The sequence below is a fragment of the Microplitis mediator genome, chromosome 10 (genome assembly GCF_029852145.1).
Source record: "Microplitis mediator isolate UGA2020A chromosome 10, iyMicMedi2.1, whole genome shotgun sequence".
Lineage (NCBI taxonomy): Eukaryota > Metazoa > Arthropoda > Insecta > Hymenoptera > Braconidae > Microplitis > Microplitis mediator.
The window spans coordinates 17897754-17920597 of NC_079978.1; the positions used below are offsets into that span (position 1 = coordinate 17897754).

Below are 22844 nucleotides of genomic sequence, written 5' to 3' on the forward strand. Positions count from 1 at the left end.
GGGGGGGGGGGCAAAACGGGATAGGCCGGCAAAATGGGATACCCTCAAAATTTCGTCAAAATTTTTTTTTCTCGAAAAACTTTCGAAAATGGTCAAAAATGACATCTAGTATCATTTTACACTATTAAAAGCAAAAAAAAAAACATTTTTATATTTTTTGCGAAAAGTATAAATGAAAAAAATGTACAAATTTTATCGTACTACAAATTTATTTTCATGAAGTATCACAAATTAAGAAATTTATTTCTTTAATTAACTCAAGAACAATAACAACAATAATACTAATAAAAACTCTAAAACTGTACTCTCTAAAAATGAATCAGTGAAATTCACTTCAAATTAGTGAATATTCACTGGGAACCAGCTATAAGTATACCACTGGTTGAATTAGTGGTATACTTATAGCTGTAGAAATAGTGACTATCCACTGATTTGCGAGAATTTCACTAATTGATTTTTAGAAACATTGGTAATCATCATAATTGTAACTGTTACATTGTAACTTTCATAATTTTGTAATATTTTATAACTTTAGTGCTATAATATCACATTATTAACAGTTATGTTAATTTTCTAATATTCATTTTTGTGTCCACCATTTAAACACAGTGAAATCCTAAACATGCAAACATGCAAATAACCTTCTCAATAAGACAATTTATAGATAAATTGAGAAAAATATAGATAGCCCGAACTGGGAATCGAACCCAGACCAATTCGGTATCGCGCCGAGTGCTCTACCAGTTGAGCACATTCTTTAAAAATATGTTGAGAGTAAATTTTATTACTTACATCAATTTAGAAAGACATTATTACATCAATTTTATTCACTTGAAAAAAAAAAAAAAAAAATTTACTTTTTTTTGGGGTATCCCATTTTTCCCGCAGAAAATAAAAATTTTTTTTCTGATAGCAGTCTAAAATTCGTTACATTTATTTCAAATAGAATTAAAATGAAGCCAATTTACGATATTCATGTCCCTAAAAACTAAATTTTTCGTTAAGTATCCCGTTTTGCCCCCCCCCCCCCCCCCCCCCTTCCCCTACTATTTATTAGTCATTAAACGATCCAACAGAAAACCAATCAACAGCCGTCTCGAGTTAGAACAACAGAAAGTCCAAGACTATAGAAAATTATCTTACTGTATTTAATTATAATGTACAATTCACTATCGGCAGGGAGTCTAGTATATGGTGGGGACAACTGAATCGATCGCAGCGCTCGCTGTGGGCACAATTTCGTTGAATCATGCTCTCATTGAAAATAAACACGTGAAAATTAAGTTTAAAAATAGTTCATAATAGTTATTGTGTCGTTAATGTTTGCCTTTGCTCATTTTTTGAGGTTAAAACAATATTTTAAAATGTATTGATTCAAATCCGGTTCGGATAATGATTTTTATCATTGCCTAAAAATTATTTTTTAACCCTTCGTTACTCGCGCAATACGGTGATTTCCCGCACAACACTACTCAACCTAATAGAGTTGGCGTGAATACGAGTGAGACACTAGAGAAAGTGCGTGTAACGGAAGGTTAATAAAACATTATAAGTTAGTACTTTCTTAGTTACGACTCACAAGCAAATTATCATGAATTGAAATAAAATTAATTTTTTCAATTTTGTTAAAAAACTCAATTTACTATTTTACTATTTTTTAAACTTTTATCATTGTAGCTGTCACGTATTATTTGTTTTGATTTTATCGGTTAACCTTTTATTCTGTTCTAAAATAATAGTATTTATTATTTATTAAAATTTTTTATACTTAATTTATTTTTCGAAATATATTTAATTTAATTTTCTCTATCAAAAATACAATTGCACTTTTGCATTTATATCATTATAAACTATATATTTTGATTTTATAACGAATTTTTATTTTTTACACTAATTTTATATATCTTTTATAATTCTCGAGCATGATTTTTTGTAACCATCAGATGTCGTTTTTGTCGCGCTCCCTGCCAATATAAACGTTGACTCGAAACTCTAGTTATTTTTGCTGAGTATCAATAAATTGAAAACAATAAAAATAATTTTAAATTATTATAAAAATCAGTTAAATCATATTTAATTGTTTCTATTATTATTTAATAATCTTTTGCATCAGAAATAATACAGGAATTAGTTTTATATTAATAAGATTGAATATTATTTTAGGTTAATTAGAAGATGAAATTTAATGTAGTGTCCTTTTTTACCAATAAAAGACATTCTTTCTTACCATTCGATGCAAAAACTATTGTTACGAATTAAGTGGGAAGGGCTTTCAAGACGTGTGTTATCAACACTCGCCTGACGGCTCGTGAACCAATCACACTCGTTATCGAAAGCGCACCTTCCACTCAATCCGTTAATATACTATTTTTTCAAAAACAACGGCATACAAAAGTATTTCCGAGCTCAAAGAGCTCGAACATGTATTCACAACAACGTTTTCAAGCTCACCCTAACGGACCCAAATTACGGTAAATTACGGTAAACCCACCGTAAATTACGGTAAAACCACCGTAAATTACGGTAATCCACCGTAAAATACCGATTTACCGTAAATTACGGTGGATTTACCGTAATTTACGGTGGGTTTACCGTAATTTACGGTGGTTTCACCACAATTCACGGTGGATTTTCCGTAATTTACGGTAGATTTACCGTAAAATACGGAAATACGGTAATCCACCGTAAATTACGGTAATTCGGTAATCCACCCGAATTTTTTTACGGTAGATTTATCGTATTCGACGGTAAATTTACGGTAATCCACCGTAAAGTACCGATTTACCGTAAATTACGGTGGATTTACCGCAATTTACGGTGGGTTTACCGTAATTTACGGTGGGTTTATCGTAATTTACGGTGAATTTACCGTAATTTACGGTAAATCTACTCGAATTTTACGGTATTCTACGGTAGATTTACGGTAAAAATACCGTGAATTTACGGTAACTCAGGTCTGCTAGGGCAAGGATAGGCGGGTTAGAAATGATATTTCCTCTGGAATCAATACCCACAACCCATATTTATTCATGGCATTTTTAAACTCAGCAGGAATTAATTGAAATAAATTTCTTACTTTTTCGAAACAATCATTTAATCAACCAAATATTATTGCTGAATTTTGTTTATTAATTCATTTAAGTTAATTACAATAATAATTACCAAAGTCGAGGCGATTATAAAATTATAGAGAAAAATATAATAATTATATAATTAATCAGATCCAATTGGTACATCAATAACAATATCTTCATCGAAATCTTTTTTGTATTTATCTAAATCATCTTGTGACATTTTATCACCGAAAAATTCAGAAAAATCGTATGCGCGTATTTTAAAACCCAAAAAACCTCCATAACCTTTTTTTCTTCGGTACATTAATTCCAATCCACCAAGCGGGGCTTTGAGATCTGATAATGCTATCGGCTGTATATCAATATAAGGAATAGTGTGTTGGGCCATGTCTAGTCCGGAATCAGTAGCTCGTATTTGGAGTGCTTCATTGGGATCTGAATATGGTGGGTGTTTAGGTGCTTTTACGGGATCATCCAATTTGGACAAATCCAGATTATAACGCCTGTAATTAACAAAAAAAACTATAATTTTTTACAAAAGCAGTTAGTATACAATCCCTGCTTCGAAGGTTCAATTTAAAAGCGTAGGATATCGGTAGAGAAACAACCGATTTTCTATGCCTGCACTATATCATTCACTAGGCTATAATAAAATCTCCTATTAAAAAATCTATGAAATCCAGTTTAGATTCCCACGTGCCATTTTCGGATGGAACCTCAAATGATTTTCTATAAAAATTCAGCATAGATTTCCGGAATTCGTTTTTGGTTGCGTTGTGTCACAAAAGAGAACTCGCTGCTTTCGGGCGCTAAGATCCTCATTCGTTTTTTTGTAACCCAGCGCAACCAGTCAACTAATTTTGGAACTAACCCATACCATAATTTGTCATTTACCATTTTATATCATAAATAGCTATTTTATTATCTGATATTACCTCTTGTCGTATGCACTTGAACGCCTTGGTGTATTTTGCCAATTTATCCAATCACTTTCAAAATCAGCATCCTCGTCCTCCAAATCAACGGGATCTTCTAGTTTACCAGTTTTGTAATCAAACGGCCATGAAAGAATTTGTAATTCAACAGCTTTTGTTTCGCTGTTATAAACAAAAGTAACTCCAACCATTATTTCACCCATTGGTGTTTTTAATTGATCGATATTTATTGTTCTACTAGCATGGGTAATAAATTTAAAATCTACATTATTGAATAGTTTTCGTTGAACTTTTTTATTACTCATCACAAAACCGCCATCGTTATTTTCTTCATAGTAATATCGGGACAATTTTTTCCACTTTGATGTCCCTGGTACTATTTCACCATAAGGTCCTAATTTACTTTGCTCAATTTGAACATGGAATAATTTATATTTGTTGACAAAACGTACTCCAGTGATTACCCTAGTGTGCAATATTGAAATTTCAAAATTGTAAAATATAATTCTATGATAAGTCGCTGGTTAAGGCACTGGGGTCACAAGAATCTTCCGATAGATATAACATCGACTTACCCAAGATGTGTATAAGACAATCTTGTAGTAGTCTGGTACTATTTTTATGAAAGTATCTTCCGGAAGACCCTGAAGCCTACGTCTTTATGTACCTATCGATCTGTCACAAGGTACTAATGTCAGATTCTAAGACAAGATTGTTTTAGGACTTGCTTGTGACATTGTACAATAGAACATTGTAGATGTCTTGCTCAAGACGTGGTAGTAAAGTTACTTACGCGTCTCTGGAGTATATCTCACGGAAGTATATCTCACTTCTATCTCTGTCATTTTACCCCAAGACCCTGTACTGTATGCCAATGAAAGGGGTAAAATGGCAGAGACAAAAGTGAGACGTCTTGTCTGCAACAATATCCATAGTTATAAAGACGTGGACAACAAGAGTGCTCGTGACCAGGCTTATGGGCAAGATTGCTATAAGATTGTTATATGGGACATTATGGAAATATTTACATATTATTTTCAATGTCTGCATATTGTGGTATCAAACTAATTGTCCTAATAGCTGTAGACTTGCCGTCTTGCTCAGCGCAAGTACACATACAAGTTGGGCAATAATTAAACAGAGTTTTACGATCTTTCAAGAAAACTTTCTTTCCCTCGCAAGAGTCCATGGCCCACTGAAACCGTCTATCAGAATTTTTATCCTGTAAATTCAATTATCTGATTATCGGAACTTCCGTTAAAGCAAATGAAAAATTTAAATTACCAGTTCACAGGCATGTACATTCCCAGTGTAGCCACAATCATAAAGTATTCCATTGCAAGGCTTTGTATGACAATGTGTTCTGTAACCATCATCGTCATCAGGTATTTTATAACACCTGTCAATACGGGAATAATTTAAACCGTCGCATGATCTTGAACAATGACTACGACTTGTCTGTGCATCATTGACAATAACTCCTTGAAAAAGACCCAAAAATTCCGAAAATGTTTTTCCTAAAATAATTATTGCCATTACTGAACGACGTTAGTAACCCTGACGGAATCGAATTATGAAATTCCGAAATTTAATATTTTTAACCTTAAATACCGCATTTTAACCTTTATGCTTAAACGGTATAATGCCTTTTTTACGATTGAAACTAGAATTTTCCAGAACGGTACAATATCGCATGTATAAGAAACGGTTTTGTAATTTCTCTAAAGGCTCAACTTTTACCGTAAGAAAATTATACTTTGCAGCCCGGTCGGCAAAAAGTTATCATAAAGATCTCATAAAGATAACATTTTTTGGATCTGATAACTTTAAGACTTATCTTAAAGATAACATAAAGATATCAGAAATATATCTAATGCGCCACCTACTGACATCTTTTAGATCTCATCGAAAAGGTATGAGAAAGATAACATTTTTCTGCTGTCTAAAAGATATCGGATCAATGATATAATAAAGTTATCTCTAATTAGGTATGATTTTGAGGTTACTTAATAATAATTCATATTTTAAAATATTTTGGTTTTCATTGTTTATCATTTATAAGAAAGTAATTATTAAAAATAATATAATAATTTAAATATAATTAATAATAATAATTTAGTTTTGATAATCATACTCATAATAATAATGATAATAATAATAATAATAATAATGATAATAATAATAATAATAATAATAATAATAATAATAATAATCTTCAAATTCACTTCAACTTGTTTATCACCATGATCATTATTGTCACTACTATTATCGCTATTATTATTTATACTATCATTTTTAGTATAATCCAATTGACATTTGCCATTAACTTCAAAGTTTGGTATCCTCCCTAGCAGACCTGAGTTACCGTAAATTCACGGTATTTTTACCGTAAATCTACCGTAGAATATCGTAAAATTCGAGTAGATTTACCGTAAATTACGGTAAATTCACCGTAAATTACGGTAAACCCACCGTAAATTGCGGTAAATCCACCGTAATTTACGGTAAATCGGTACTTTACGGTGGATTACCGTAAATTTACCGTCGAATACGATCAATCTACCGTAAAAAATTCGGGTGGATTACCGAATTACCGTAATTTACGGTGGATTACCGTATTTCCGTATTTTACGGTAAATCCACCGTAAATTACGGAAAATCCACCGTGAATTGCGGTAAAACCACCGTAAATTACGGTAAATCCACCGTAATTTACGGTAAATCGGTATTTTACGGTGGATTACCGTAATTTACGGTGGGTTTACCGTAATTTACGGTGGGTTTATCGTAATTTACCGTAATTCGGGACCATTAGGGCTAATTAAGAAAAATTATTTGAAATGATTCAAAACAATTTGAAATAATTTAAAAATAATTTCAATCGACTAATATATAGATATACACTTAGCATGGATTAAATGACTTTTCTTATTCAGGGTAATGATTGAGGCTGAATATTCTGAGGTTCCTAGAGATTAGAATTGTTTATTGAAATATTTAAGAATTTTCGTAAACGTCTATTTTTTTGACTTGTAGATAATTCTTTAAATGTTTTTCTAAAGGACATTTTTTATCAAACACTCTTTGCATATAAGTCTATTATGTAGGTTAGACTAAACTAAACATAAAATATACGAATACCAAACGTCAGCTGATAGATTTAGGTTATGATCAAATGTTAACAAAAAGATATCTTTTTGGCCTCATAAGGACATCTACAGAAGTTAACATAAAGTTATCTTTTAGATCTCGATGAACTGATATCTGAAAAAAGTTGTCAAAAAGATAACATTTGTCTGGCCTCTAAAAGATATCTTTTTTCAGATAACATAATGATGCCTTTCTGACATGGATGCCGAACGGGAGTACCGTATAATTCCGTATTTCGCCGCAAAGTTACGGAATATTACCGAAAAATACGGTATTTTACAGAACAATGACGTGAAGTCTGGTATTTAACGGTACAATGTAATAAAGTCCGGTATTTTCTATAACAATATCCCTGGGGGATCCGAATTAAACTAATTTACCGCATTTTGCCGTAATTTACGGTAATATACGTTATGTTACGGCATTTTTACCTAGATAGTCGGAGAGTTGGTGACCTATTTTGATGAAGTGTTTGATTCACTTAGAAATTTCGCAAGGTAATACTTTTAGGATAGACAAATAATGAATCGTATGTTTGGCTGATTTTTTTTTGTACAGAAAGTACTGCGCAAAGTGCGAATTCGCAAAAAAAAAAAAGCCAAAAAAACTGTTTGAGTCACGATCAGCATAAAATTCGGTTATGGCAGGAGCTACCATCAGATGAGATAAACACCCATTCTCTTGAAAGTTATAAAAATAAAGCATTGGAATTCCTTTTAAATCTAGAAATTGATAGTACACGGAAAAAAATAAATAGAACTGGCTACCATGTCAGATAGTAGTCAGTGCCACCTGTAGAAAAAAAATCTGGGCGTCGGTTGGCCCTGTGGGCCAGCCCCAAAACTTCCCGCTGTTTTCGAGCTCAAGGAGCTTGAAAACATCACTGTGAACATATTTTCGAGCTCTTCGAGCACACTTTCGGACACACATTCGGACATCATTCTGAAAATAATCAGAATAGCTTCCTAGGACTTCAAAACGTCGACATCTGATGAAAACTCGATTTTCGAAAATCAGGGTGGTAACAATAACTTCCCGAATTTTTGAAAATTTACAATTTTCAAAGCGGGAAGTTAAAAATTGAAATAGCAGTGGGTCCTTAAGGACGTTTATCCATGAGACTTGATAGTAGATAAAAATTTTTATTTTTTAGTTTTGATAAGTTTAATTATGTACTAATTTTTCCTAAAAATTTGGAAGCTCGTTATAGATCATTTTGAAAAGTTATTAACGATTGAAAATTAAACTTTTAGCATACAGTCTTATGGCAGATCAGAATTTTTTTTTGTTTTGAATTTCATACTTATATTATTTAAGTAGATGCCATAATAAATATTGTTTCAAAATATTCTTTGAAATATATAGTTTAGAGATTTGTTATAAAAAGTTAGTGTTATCGAATGTTTTAATTAATTATTAATTTTTTAAACTGAGATACTGAAAATTATTTAGGTGAACTTTCCACCATATTGAAAACTGGCAACAGCGCACTGCACCGAAAGCTACACATACACATATACACACATTGAAAGTGTCAAAATATTACATAGGTTATAATCAGAGCTGTAAGAAACAAGTATACAATCTCCAAAAAATTATTTTAATAACGTTGAATGAAATATATAGTCAACTTAGATAGTTCCGTTACTGAAAAGTTGATAATGAGTTAATTCATAATCCAAAAGAATTCTTTAATTTGCCAACAAAATGGCATTACTTAGACTCTACACGCTCTACAGGGTATATGTGTGTTTGCCAGCTGAGAGAGGCGTTGTTGCCAAATTTATTTAGCTGTTAAAATTGAGTCAAATCAGTCATCAATTTAAATTTACTGATATCTGCAAATAAATACTTGAAAAATATTTGATACACTGATAGAAAAACTATCTTGATTCAAGAAAAATTTTTTCTTCAAAATGTGGTTCTTGTTTCAAAATTTTTAATTGTTTTAATTCAAGAAATAAGTCCTTGAACCAAAAAATTGAAATTCTCGGATAGAGAAAAAGAATTCTTTGTTTGAGAATTTGATTTTTCGATGAAGCCTTTTTTGTTTTGAAACAAAATTCTGACATATTTCGTTCAAGAATTTCTTGCTCTTGGATTAAGATAGGCAAAATCTAGGTTTAAGACATTACCGACTCGTTTCGAGAATGGCGCGGTTTTTAAATCAAGATATCAATTTACTCAGCTTGAAAAAAAACTTTTTTTTTTATTTTAAAAATAAAAAGTTTTAAAGTGATTTTTTAGGACTATATTCATTTACTTCAGATATGTTAAAGTAGAAATTTAAAAAAAAAAAAATTTTTTTTTTATTACTTTAAAAACATCTTCTATCAAGGAATTATTACTTGAACCAAAAATTTAAAGTTCTTAAAATAATAATACGACATTTTAAGTTGAAGACAAGTGGTCTTGCTTGAAGAATTCGATAGTATCGATTGAAGATAATATAGTTTCGGATCAAGACACGAGAGTTATCCATCGAAGATACAAAATCTATAGAGCCAAGAAAATCTAAATCAAGACCAGAATTTCTTGAAGCAAGACAATTGGTTTTCTTCAGAAATAAATTCTTGGCTCAAGATAATATTTCTTGAGTCAATATAAATTTTCTATCAGTGTATACATTCATAAAATCGACAAATCGTTGTAATATTTTTAATATATATTGAAAATTTTTTCAAGTGCTAAATAAATTTCATAAAAATTTAGTACTCATTTGACTCTAGCGTAGCGAATGAACGTCCTTAAAAATACTTACAAAAAGCCAGACATTTTTGTTAATGTTGTAATGATGTAACAGTACCGTAATTTTGTTAATACCGTAAGTTACCACAATTTACGGTAAATTTTAATAAATTGCCGTAGATTACTTCGATGATTAACCGTAATTCCGACCCGCCAGGATCGTGAATGAATTTTTTTTTCATCATTTGCTTACCACGAATATGTTCTGGTGGATCACAGCGACGGAACCCAACTGCAGCGTCTAAAAACCCTTTTTTCGTTGCTAAAATATATCCTTCTGAATGTAAAATAGCGCGTGCTGTAGTTTTTTCAACGTCCTCTGATGACTTGAGACTCAAAATATATCCTCTAAGCTCAGATAAAATGACAGATTGATGTAATTTACGCAGTCGAAATTGTTCATTAGTTGTTATTTCACATATACTTGGACGTATATCCTATAAACAATTCATTAATAAAAAAAAAATATATTAAATTTTCAAACTGACTATTTTTTTAAACATACGTTTGCAATGCGAGTGGGCAAATTATCTCCAACACCATCGCCTACGTAAATTTTGTACAGCTGGCTAAGAGTCTCAGGCAAATCACCCAGCACATTCTTGTCATCATCCGTTAAGTCTTTGTTCCCAAACTGTTCCCAAGCTTTATCTATTTTTTCAATCAGTCCTTCTAGTTCTTCATACTCTTCATCTGTTACATTCAAATGCGGAGCTTTCGTAAAATATTTATTAATTATCTTGGCATTATTTTTCTCATCATCAATTTTCAATTGATCCAATTGTTGGCCGGCAGTTTCATCGGAAGAACTTGCAGTAACGAATGATATTATTTCATCGATATAGTCTAATGAATGCAAGTCAAACGCTTCTAGCATTAAAATTGATGAGCAAATTACCAAAATACTAAATAAATACATTACGTCTTTATAATATGTTTTTGTTGCAAAACAAAGAAAATGTATAGTGTAAACTGGCTGATTACATGAATATCACCTTCGTTTTAAAAGTTTTTTTATCAGGCGATAATACTTGATCAATTTATTTTATCATTTTCCGAAGCCGAATATTTATTACCGTATGCCTTATCGATGTCTTTGAGTCCAAAACTTGCTGAGTGAGGCAGTTTTTTATCTATATAATTATTAGTGATAGTAGAGTTTAAACAAGTTGAAAATACTTATTCAATATACTTTGTATTTATTTAAATTTTATAAAAAAATACTGTAGAATGTTTTCATTATACATCTTCTGTTATAATTGACAATAAATTATTGAAATTCAAAAATCATAATGTGATAACTTTATACTAAACGATAAAAATTAAAATTAACATTGATATGACTATCTTATATGACCGTAAAAAAATGAATAACAACTAGAGCTTGTGGGTACTCATTTCACAGGAAATTTTCTGCTCGACACTTCTATGAATTTAAAATTAAACAAAACATTCATTTTTATATTTTTGGAAATGGAACCCGCATGAAAAAAATGGATATTGTTATTTTATAGACGAAAATATATAATTATATAAAACGGCAAAAATTTATGTATGTTTGAATATAATGTTCATATAACTTGAAAGTATATTTTTTCTTATAACATAAACTATAAAAGAAAATATATATTTTATTATAGAGCATTGAATACACTAATGCAAAAAATTAAAGGAGCAGAAAAATTTTATAAATTTTTTAGTGATTTTTGGAAGGCTGTAACTTGGTGAAAAAAAAAATTTAGAACACGAAAAACAAGTTTCAATTTTTTTTTTTTCTTCGATTTTTTTTGACATTTTTTGGAAATTTTTAATTTTTTTTGTCATTTCTTTGCATTTGCTGAGTTACCAACGCAAAAATTTGAGAAAAGTCGAAAAAAAAAATTTTTTTTATTTTGATTATGATTACACAATTAAAGGAACAAAACTTGCTCCTTTAATTCTTTAGCTAAACTTTGATCGATGATTCCCAAAAAACGGTTCGATAGATCAATTTAAAAATTTACAGGGGTCTTGGGGATACATTAAGCTAAAAAAGTCCCTGGCAACATTATTTTTTTTATCGATATTTGCAGAGTAGCGGTTGATTTACTAAAAAACCAAAAAAAGTCATTTTTTGGTACTTACTTCTGATGGATGTTAAAAATAAAAAAAATTTTTTTTTTCAAAAAATGATGACAGGGTCTTGTAGGGAATTTATTCAAGTTTTCAACGCCGCCCTTCAACTTTCTGTGCGATCATTGGTACCTGAAATATCGAAGATCAAAGCCAAAAGGATCATTTTCTGTTTGAAGGCTGATATCTCTGCGACAAATCGTCCTACGAGGTTAAAAAAAAAACCAAATTGAAGCTGAATAAATTTGCTAAACGAACTATGCATTCGTTTAGTTTAAAGAATTTTTCAGCGGTCCGTGGGCTCTTCGGAAAAAAAAAAAGAATTTAGAAATTTTTTGGCTCGCGGTATTTCTCATGTTTGCGCAATAATCGGAGCTTTTAAAAAATTTTGAAAAAAATACACCTAAACTAGAGATTTCAAGCTATAAAATGCTTTTTTTAAATTTTCGATACGATTTTTTTTCACGAAGTTACAGCCTTCCAAAAATCACTAAAAAATTTATTAAATTTTTCTGCTCCTTTAATTTTTTGCATTAGTGTATTTTCAAAATATAATTTGCCGGTTATAAATTCCAATATAACCAAATATAGTCGAGACATATATTTTAAAGTATAGTAACTGTTATAGAAAAAAAAAACAATTTTCATTATACTTTTCCAACATATCGCATTATATATTGGATAATATATACTTAAAAATATATAATATAAATATTTTTTGAATCGGCAAAATGAACATTCAATTTATCAGTTTAACTCAGGAAAGAAAATAAAGGTACAGATTAATGAAGAAAGAACAGATATCTCTGTACTTATTAAATAGATCTGACCATAGATGTTTATATGTAAGTGTGCGTTTCAATCAGGGGATGTCAACCTACGACTCTGACTATAAAAAACTGAATTCAACTTTTTAGGTTTAAAACATGATATAGGCTTGGAATAAACCTTTTAGACTTAAAATTTTATAAGTCGATAATTTATATTAGCTTATATATTAACATCATAAAATTACTTGCGTGTTTATAATATAATTTTCAATATATGGAGTTCATATAGCTTGAACATATACCAACATATAATATTATATATCATACTTGTATATTTTGAAAATATGTAATTATATAATTAAAACTGCAAAAAAATAGCTATTTTGATATATATGACTTCTTATATAAATAATTATATTGTAATATAAACTGTGTTATATTATTCAGTATAATTTTAAGATATAAATTATTATCATGCGGGACCATCATACCTAACTTAGTAAATATTAAAAATAAGTCCTGCCAAGATGGCCAAGATGGCGGCGCGCGTGCGCTGCAATTGTAACACAGTGCTGGGGCAATTGTAACACGGAACGAAATAGATATTTTTCATCAAATTGCTTTTATTATTCAGTCTTAATACATACTATTATACTTTATTAACTCTTAAAGTCAAGTATTCAAACTTATAGTATCACATACTCTCTTAAAATGAACCAGTGAAATTCCACTGATTCAACCAGTGAAGTTCACTGGTTTAACCAGTGACTAAAAGTTTACTGGTTGAACCAGTGAATTTCACTGGTTGAATCAGTGAACGTCGCGCTCACTGGTTTCAACCAGTGAACTAAAAATATGCAAGCGCGCGGGTACAGCAGCATTCTGTACATGAGTATATTTAAGTGTTTTATTATGTCAATAAATAAGTAATATTTATTGATTATCTTCATGTAATATTTTAACTAACTTTTATATAACAATAATGATTATATGCCACAATTTTTACAGAGTTTAAAAATAAATAACTTTGGAGTAATTTCAATAGCTTGGAGTTAACCTCAAAAATTAATGACATAATTTTAAAAGTAAACAATATAAAAAGGCCATTGAAAATGGAAACAAATTAAATTTTTATAAATCCTAACAAATATTATGTATTTTATTACAAAATAATTTTTAATTAAATATAATTGTTATTAAGGCTCTTTTAGTTCACTTTGTTTTTAAATAAACGTTTATAATAAAATAAAATTAATCTAACCTATTGTGTTTATATTTATGTAGTACACCGGCGTATCACTGGTTTAACCAGTGAATTTCACTGGTTGAACCAGTGACCGCTCGATTCACTGGTTGAACCAGTGGATTTCACTGGTGAATCAGTGGATTTCACTGGAAAATCAGTGAAATTTCACTGGTTCATTTTAAGAGAGTATATGGGGATCTTTAATATAAATTATTAAACATTTATAAATATTGAAACAATCAAAAAATTACACTATCCCAGAGTAGATTTGTGGCGCATCCAGTTTGCACAGATCCCATACACGACTCTGAGTGTTACAATTGCTACTCGTTCAAGTGTTACAATTGACGCTCACGCTGAATTGTTAATAAAAATCTAATTACAATAACAAAAATCAGTAAATTGATATGAAATTCGATTATACAATACTCTTGATATGTCTCTCAAAGTATTAATACAAGTCTCACATTGTAACATTAGAAAACAAAATTGTTATTTAAACGAATTGTGAGGCGTATAAAAAAGAAGTTTTCACGCGTATTTTCAACAATTCTCAATATTTTGATATCGGAACAAGATTAATAACTGAAACTTCGATCTAATCAATAATTTACTATTTTGAATAAATTAAAAAATGTTGGAAAATCCAAAAGTGCACACCTCAATCGCTCAATTTATTTTTAATCATTACTTTTATTATTATATAATATTAATATATTTTTTTTTATTATGAATTTTTATTCAACTTACAAATTATCAATTTGATTTTTTTATTTTTATTTCTTATTTTCAGTTTAATATTTTTTTACTAACATTTTTTTCTAAATATCCCGCCTTGTTTTGTCTTAAATGTCGCTTTTTTTTCAAACATATTGATACGATAGTGCTGCCACCAGTAGTTGATAGAGAGAAACAATGAAAAAAATAATAACAACAGTAAAAATAGCAGCTAAATTTTTCACGAAGAATCAGTTTTCACGTTTTTTATTAATTACACCAAAACAAAATGGATTCAGATAGTAATTTTTGAAAGGGTTCTTGTGATCAGAAATACACAGATAAAAAAAAAAAACTAAGTCGATAAGTCTTGTTTTTCGAAAGTTATCGTGTTTAGACGAGTCCGAACACCACAATTGACGCACTGAGGGCTTCGGACTAAATCATTTTTTTTTAATTAATCACATTATTAATCAAATAAGGATTGCATTGAAAAATGTTCCTTAATAAATTTCCTTTAAAATGGTATATATCATTAACAACTTTGGTGTATTATAAAGAAAGTAGAGAGGATTTAAAGTCAGTGAAAGGGCCGAGAGTGAGAGAGTGACAGTAAAGCACACCTAACGCTTTCGCGGTTGAGGTGTGCAAAAAGAATAATAATAATTTTTAGTTTTTTTAATAGTTTTTCATTGAGTGTTACAACTGCAGCACCTCTCCCCTATACAGCGTATAGCCAGAATGGTGATACATATACTCACTTTCATGATATTTTTCTCTCCGTGTGATTATATCATATAATTATATAGAATCAGAAAACAAGCAAAAAATAATAAATCTGTTGGATGGTTATTGAACGTATTAATGCAAATATATATTCAAGTACACACGCGGGCACTATAAGTATTTGTGGGTAGACTATATCCATGGAATTCGGAATATAATGGTAATGAGACTAGATGGAAATCCGTATCGTGAGAATTGGCCAGATTCAGCCAGTTTCACGTTCTCCTCAAGTACAGCAGCAGGCAATTACTAATATTAACCACTCACGGAATAATTTTCTTCGCTAAGATACAATTGCGTCATTTCACCTTACAGATAGTTTACCATTTAATTTTACTTCTGATGATTATGATTAAAAAAAAAAAAAAGAAATTAAACCATGTCCTCGGGCAAGAAAATGGCGAGATACGAAAACCGACTCATTTGCCAAGTTCCACTTACTTAACCTGTTACAGCTTTCTTTTAATTAAACAAACCCAATTTCATCTTGTACTTTCTGTTCCTTCCGTTTTTTTCTCAAGATAACCACTAGGAGTTGTACTTACTTACTTGCTCGCTCAATAGTACAGATGTAGAATTGAGAAGATATTTCTCGAAATTATGAAAATTGTTTTGTTGTTCTTTGCAAATGAAAACCAAGTTAGATTTGAAATTCAACTCATCTGTGACTATACTCATGTCTGGATTTCCTCTCTCTAAATAGTTTAAATAGTTCTAAGGTACTGCAAGAATGTTATTACTCTCTCAAAGAACCGTAAATTTTTAACGAACCTTACTTAGCATGTCTTTTGAAAGTACTTTTTTCAAGTTATCCACGTCATAGCATGTAATTAAGAGTTACACCATGTAATTAAAAAGAACAAATTTCGAGTTATTTTTTTTTCTTGAATTATGACATAACTGAAAAAAAAAACAAGTTTTAGGCTCTAGTACTTTGAACTGGATCTTTAATTCTGACTTCTAATATGTCAGTTTAAAATTTTCGGCAAAAAGAAAATGAGGTATTGACTTCAGTTCAATCATCAAAAAGCAAATTTTTGATGACAGGTGCCGACGTTTCAAAGAAAATGAGGTATGACTTCAGTTCAATCATCAAAAAGCAAATTTTTGATGACAAGTGCCGACGTTTCAAAATCTGACGAATCAATTCTGACTATTTATGAGTTGACATCAGGTAGCTCGCATGTGTGAGCGGGAGGGGCAGGGGATTATTTTCATGGAAATTAATAAGATTATTCAAAACGTAGATTTTACTAGTTTTTGAAATCAATTATATTACAGTTTTCATTCAATATGTGAATATATTAAGTTTATAAAAAAAAAAAAAAAAAAAAAAAAAAAAAAAATGATAAAACACGACCTACGAAATTCTTTAAAAATACATTGATTTGTACAGTCTCTTGAAAGTTTGTTCCACGTGACAGTTAGGGAGTACTAGTAGATCTTGTCTATCATCGCCTCTCCGGAGTCTAGGTTCAATCATAAACAATTCGCTATGAAATAGAGTTATCTGACGCATTTTAATTGCCTTATAAATCAAGCAGCAGTAAAAGAATTCACGCCTAGTTTTTAGTGTAAGCCAGCCTAAATCACGGTAATACGGAGTAACATGTTCATTTCTGTTTATGTTAAAAATATAGCACACACAAGAACTAAACTTTCTTTGCATTTCCAGCTGTTGCTGTGCAGTTATATCGCTATATACTGCAGCACGATAATTAAAGATAGGCCATATTAAAGTAATAACAAGTTTTTTCCTTGCACGTAAATTAAAAATGTTACCATACATTTTTAATTGAGCAAGCGTTCTCATACTTCTATAACATACATCATTCACTTGTTCAGACCACGATAATTTGTCATCTAAGATTACTCCTAGGTATTTTACTGATTTCAAAAAGTTAATTTCTATAGAACCGATCTTAATTTTAGGTTCTAATTTACGTAATTCATCGTCAACTTCAAATACACTTCCAAAAATATATTTAATATTCGTTTGGTTAAAAGTACGAAATACTTTTCAGGTGGTCTCAATCCAAATCGTTAATGTAGTAATACGTCTGTAACGATCCAATAGATAGTGTAGGTAACAAGAACTTTTTTTCCGTGTACTAAGGAATCAACTTTATGTTGTATTATAATTATTCCTTAATGAATTCTTTATATCATGATATAACTTTCAAACTATCTTAATATACTTTAAAAAGTGTAGACATTATTGGAAGTGAGTGAAGTACTTGAAAAAACCGAGCCCATAAAGCGCCCTTAGCGTATCGAGCTTAAGGTATTCATTTAAAGAACATGTCATTTGATTCTCATATTATGTACACGGAAAGAAAATTATGGGAAGGTTTGCTATGCATTATGGGAATGGTTCCCATAATGGTATGGGAATAGTACCTATACTATTATCGGGATCGTTCCTATAATTTATGGGAATAGTTCCCATAATGGTATGGGAATAGATCCTATACCAATATGGGAAACATTCCCATAATATTATGGGAACTATTCACATATCAATATGGGGACCATTCCCATAATGGTATGGGAACTATTCCCATTACGTTATGGGAACCACTCCAATAATATCATGAAAATTTTTTTTTTGCAAAATAGTGTAGAATTTTTTCGAATAATATGGAGAGATCCAAATGAAGCTTCTTCGACGCTAAATTTGTTAAAAAAAATTTTATTGTTAAAAATTTGGATATTTTTGCTAAATATGGATTTTTTTTTCAATGTTTGAATTTTTGTTTCTATACTTCATCAAATTTCTGTGTATTGTAAAAGTGATTGCCACACTTTTCTTTAAATTAATTTTTTCATGATAGTATGGGAACCATTTCCACAATATTATAGGAATGGTTCCTATAATGGTATGGGAACTATTTCCATAATATTATGGGAATGATTCCCATAATGGTATAGGAACTATTTCTATACCATTATGGGAGCTATTCCTATAATATTATGGGAATAGTTCCCATAATGGTATAGGAATAGTTCCTATAATGTTATGGGAATGGTTCCTATAATTTATGGGAATGATTCCTATAATTTACAGGAATAGTTCCTATATATTATAGGAATGATTTCCATATTATTATAGAAAGTATTCCTATCAATTATAGGAACCATTCCTATAATTAGAGGAACCATTCCCATAACGTTATGGGTATCACTCCCATAATTATAGGAACCTTTCCTATAATTATGGGAAACATTCCTATAATTATAGGAGCTGCTCCCATAATTTATGGTTATAATTCCTAGGATGATAGAAAGATTTCACAAAATTATGGGAACAGTTTCCACAATTTTCTTTCCGTGTATGCTGATTTATTCACATTTTTTAAACTTTTCAAAATATCATAACTGAGTTATTAATTTAAAATTTCATTTTTTTAGTAATTCGAAAGACTTACAAAGGAAAAAAATCAAACTCTACTGCTTCATGTTCGCAAAAATTTTAAATGAAAAATTAGTGTCCTCGTTATCTTCCCCTTTATTTTACAATAAAAAATTTTATTTTTACTTCTAAAAAATATTTAATTATAGCGATACTGTATCTCAGGAATTAAAGTTTTGTTTTTAAATATTTATTTTATTGTAATTTTAACTCAGACAAACACACGAGCTTGTAATGAGCAAAGTTTTCCGAGGAATAATATACCACTTAAACAGCTTACGCAACCAGCCAGCAAAGCGTTGTATGCTTATATTATTATTATGTGGTATTGTCGGACACACTCGTGCTGTGAACACCCATATCACTAAAACGCGGAAATTAAAATCAAACAATGCCAGTCTTAATGGAACATTCAGATCACTAACGAGAATTAAAAATAAAATTCAGCGCAAGTGAATGCATAAAAAAATTTTGTTTTAATATGTCAATAAAAATAAATAAATAATATTCAGAATAAATTGGAGCAACGTGCCATTCTCAATAACAAAAAAAGAATATTAATGAAAAGAAAATATTTATTTAATGAATAAAAAAATCTATTCATCGACAACCAGGTCATATTTTTTCTTTACTACTTTTAGTTTTACCCAGTATTCAATAAATATAATTAATGAAATTTTGTTAAAAAATATTATGAAATAATATTTCAGTGAGGTGCTTAAATTGTAACATAAATAAATAGTATTACTTACCGTTTGATAATAATTTAAATTTTGCTAAAGAGCTTGAAAGCTTCTTTCACTGAATATACTTTGGTTCTATTTCAGTGAGACCACTGTCGGTAAAGATCGTGGGAAAAGAGCGGATTGTCTCTGCGGGAAAACGGTATGAAATAAAATGTCGTAGTGCTGGTTCGAAACCACCAGCGAATTTCACATGGTGGAAAGGATCAAAGCAGATGAAAAAAGGAGTTAAAAATGTAAGTATCACTTAAGACTATTTTTATAATTAATTATCTTAACGATTTTAATTTTCTCTATTCGTCATACCTAATTACGCTAATTTTCGTAATTTTAATTTTACTTTATGATGTAAATATAATTTCAAAGGATTTTGTTACCGAAATTTATTTTAAATGAATCTAAAAAATTGTGGAGATGCGTTTAATTTATTTATTTGATATTTCGTGTTTGTAAGCGTTGCATCATCATAGTTATTTATGTAACTTCTATGATTACGTAAGTTGTTGAGAATTTTAGAGCATCCCTTACAAAAGTATTCTCATTTTCCGTATGAAAAAGCAGTATATGAGCTTCAGTATAATTCAAAATATATGATAAATTATATGGAATTATAAGAAGTCATATATGGAGCCATATACAAAATTTTGCCGAAATATTATATGATTTTATAATTTGCAACATATATGTCGGTAATATATTTTTTTCACATGCTAACTTATAAACATTGTTTATAATTTTTTATACTATACTTTAAGTTATATGATAAGATATATGATTTAATTATATGATTGACATATAATATTTATACATGTAAATATATAATTATATAAATATATGTTCACATATATTTGTATAAATGTATGTAACTATATGTTTATATAGATATATGTTTATATATATTTGCACAATTATAAAACTAGACATTTCAAGCTATAAAATGTTTTTTTTTAAATTTCGATACGATTATTTTTCATGAAGTTAGTCTTGCAAAAATCACTAAAAAATTTCTAAAATTTTTTTGCTCCTTTAATTTTTAGTATGAGTGTATTTTTTAAATTACTTATGTATAATAATATCGAAATTATTATAATATTGAAATTATAAGTTTATATATAAAACGAGAATATAATTTGAGATGTAATATCATATTTATACAATTACATATATTATAAATCATATGGATTATAATAATATTGAAATTATAAATTAATTTATAATATGAAACATATATTTTACGTTATAAATTAATATATAAAGCGGACATATAATTTTTGATACAATATCACATGTATATAATCACATATATTATAAATGATATAGATTATTATCATATTAAACGTATAAATTATTATATATGATAAATCATACATTAATCAATATTAATAATTTTGCCGCCATATATGATCAGTTATTTACCATATATTTTTTACATATTATCGACAATATATGGTTTTTTCATACGGGTTACTTGAAAAAATGTGTGTAATGTTCTATAAGAAATATTTTCCTAGTAATTTGTACTCATGAACATGCCGTAAAAAAATACTTTCATTTAATTTTTTTGACAAAAATTTAGTTTAAGCCGAAAACGTCGAGATCTTATCGAAAAATCGGCGGCAAATCGATAACTTCAAAAGAAAATATTTATCAATTTTTTGAAAAAAATCCAAATTTTTTTTAAGATTGCTGGTTAAAATTTCTTCTCAATTTTTTTTAAACTCTGAGGTCTTTTATAAATTCTCGAATATTTCCAAAGTGATGTTTTGTGAAAAAAGCCCAGCAGGGAAAAATTTTTTTTTTCAATCGATAAAAAAAAATAGAAGGAAAAGTCGGCCTACTCTGCACTGGGTGACACTCTTTTCAGAACTGAACAAAATTTTTTGTAATATAAAAAAAAGAAAATCGAAAACGTCGGACTTCGAGAAAATTGCGGTTTTCCTCGAAAAAGTGAAAAATCCATAGATTTTAGTATCTTGAAATTTTTTCGTATTTTCTTTCGGTAACTACATTCAAAGACAAAAATTTTGAAAAAAAAACGTCCCAAATAGTTAATTTTTAAAGAAGTTATAGTTATTCAAAAAAATAAAAGCTGTTTTTTTGAAAAACTCATAACTTTTTTCGGGTTGGGTAAAAAAATTTGAAAATTTCCTGAAAAATCATTTTGATGGGGGTAGAGAAGGAAAAAAAATTTTCAGCCAAATCAAAAAGGGTCAGGTTCAAAAATGGCCGATTTGACGTGGAATGCCCCATATATGAAATTATAATTTAATGAATTATTAAAACATTTTACAAATTAAAAACATGATATTTTAAGTTCAATTATTAATATCTGCATCAACTATTTATTGAAATAATCATATTTCCAACTAACAGTTGTTTCTATTAAACATAAATTTATTTAAAAATTAAAACTCCGAACGGGAGTGAATGCAGATTGAAATAAACTCCTTATTTACTCCGGATTATCTCCCGATTTTTTACAGAGTAAGCTTTGCATCATATTTATTTATATAACTTCTATGATTACGTAAATTGTTGAGAAATTTAAAGCATCCCTTACAAAAGTATTCTCATTTACTTAGAAAAAATGTGTGTAATGTTCTATGAAAAATATTTTCCCAGTAATTTGTACTTATGAACATGCCGTAAAAAAATACTTTTATTTAATTTTTTTTTTTTTTACATATTTTTTGTGTTCAAATAAAGATATTGCAGATGAAATAACAAATAAATGCTCGTAATTTTTTTTGTTTTAATTGAATTTTATATACTTGACTAGTCAAAAAATATATATATATGAATGAATGGTTTTTAATCATCTGCCTAAGTTTTATGCTTGTGAATATATATAGATATATATATATATATGTATATAAGACTTCTTGTTGCACAACGTACCGAGTACTATGGACAGAAAAATGGAAAATTGCGAGTAAGCTCCGAGAATAAACAAAAAAAAAGAAAAGTAAAAAAAAAAAAAAAAAATGTATGAAGCAAGAAAAGGAGAGAAGAAAGCAGAAGTAAATAACGGAATGAAAAAGCGCGGCCAGCAAATGCAACGGGCGTGGTCGTATGCCAACTGCACTCTACTCCCGTTACTTTCAGCATCCTCTGTCTTGCGATTCGTCGTGTCTCTGTCCCAGACGTTTGT

At 29.4% G+C, this 22844-nt stretch overlaps 2 protein-coding genes across 3 annotated transcripts in view; one reads left to right on the plus strand and one right to left on the minus strand.

Annotated features, from left to right (window-relative positions):
• Window positions 1–22844, plus strand: part of LOC130675458 (hemicentin-2-like) — a 441088-nt gene that overhangs the window by 277211 nt on the left and 141033 nt on the right. For both annotated transcript variants that reach the window (XM_057481164.1, XM_057481165.1), the window contains exon 7: window positions 19778–19929. In XM_057481164.1, coding sequence (XP_057337147.1) covers window positions 19778–19929 — 152 coding nt within the window. The remainder of the gene's footprint in view (window positions 1–19777; window positions 19930–22844) is intronic.
• On the minus strand, window positions 3114–10892 carry LOC130675459 (uncharacterized). The gene is made up of 6 exons (XM_057481167.1): window positions 10413–10892; window positions 10101–10344; window positions 5294–5526; window positions 5038–5231; window positions 4010–4474; window positions 3114–3577 (listed from the first exon to the last, which is right to left on the minus strand). Exons 1-6 carry the CDS (start codon window positions 10824–10826, stop codon window positions 3214–3216), a joined length of 1914 nt encoding a protein of 637 aa, XP_057337150.1. The 5' UTR covers window positions 10827–10892; the 3' UTR covers window positions 3114–3213.

Bases quoted from the DNA above. Each gene is read 5' to 3' on its own strand.
- LOC130675459 (XM_057481167.1), bottom strand. From the start codon at position 10,826: ATGTATTTATTTAGTATTTTGGTAATTTGCTCATCAATTTTAATGCTA. The intron at 5,527-10,100 runs GTAAGCAAATGA...TAATTATTTTAG, and splicing joins TCCACCAGAACATATTCGTG to GAAAAACATTTTCGGAATTT. The intron at 3,578-4,009 runs GTAATATCAGAT...TGTTAATTACAG, and splicing joins TCAAGTGCATACGACAAGAG to GCGTTATAATCTGGATTTGT.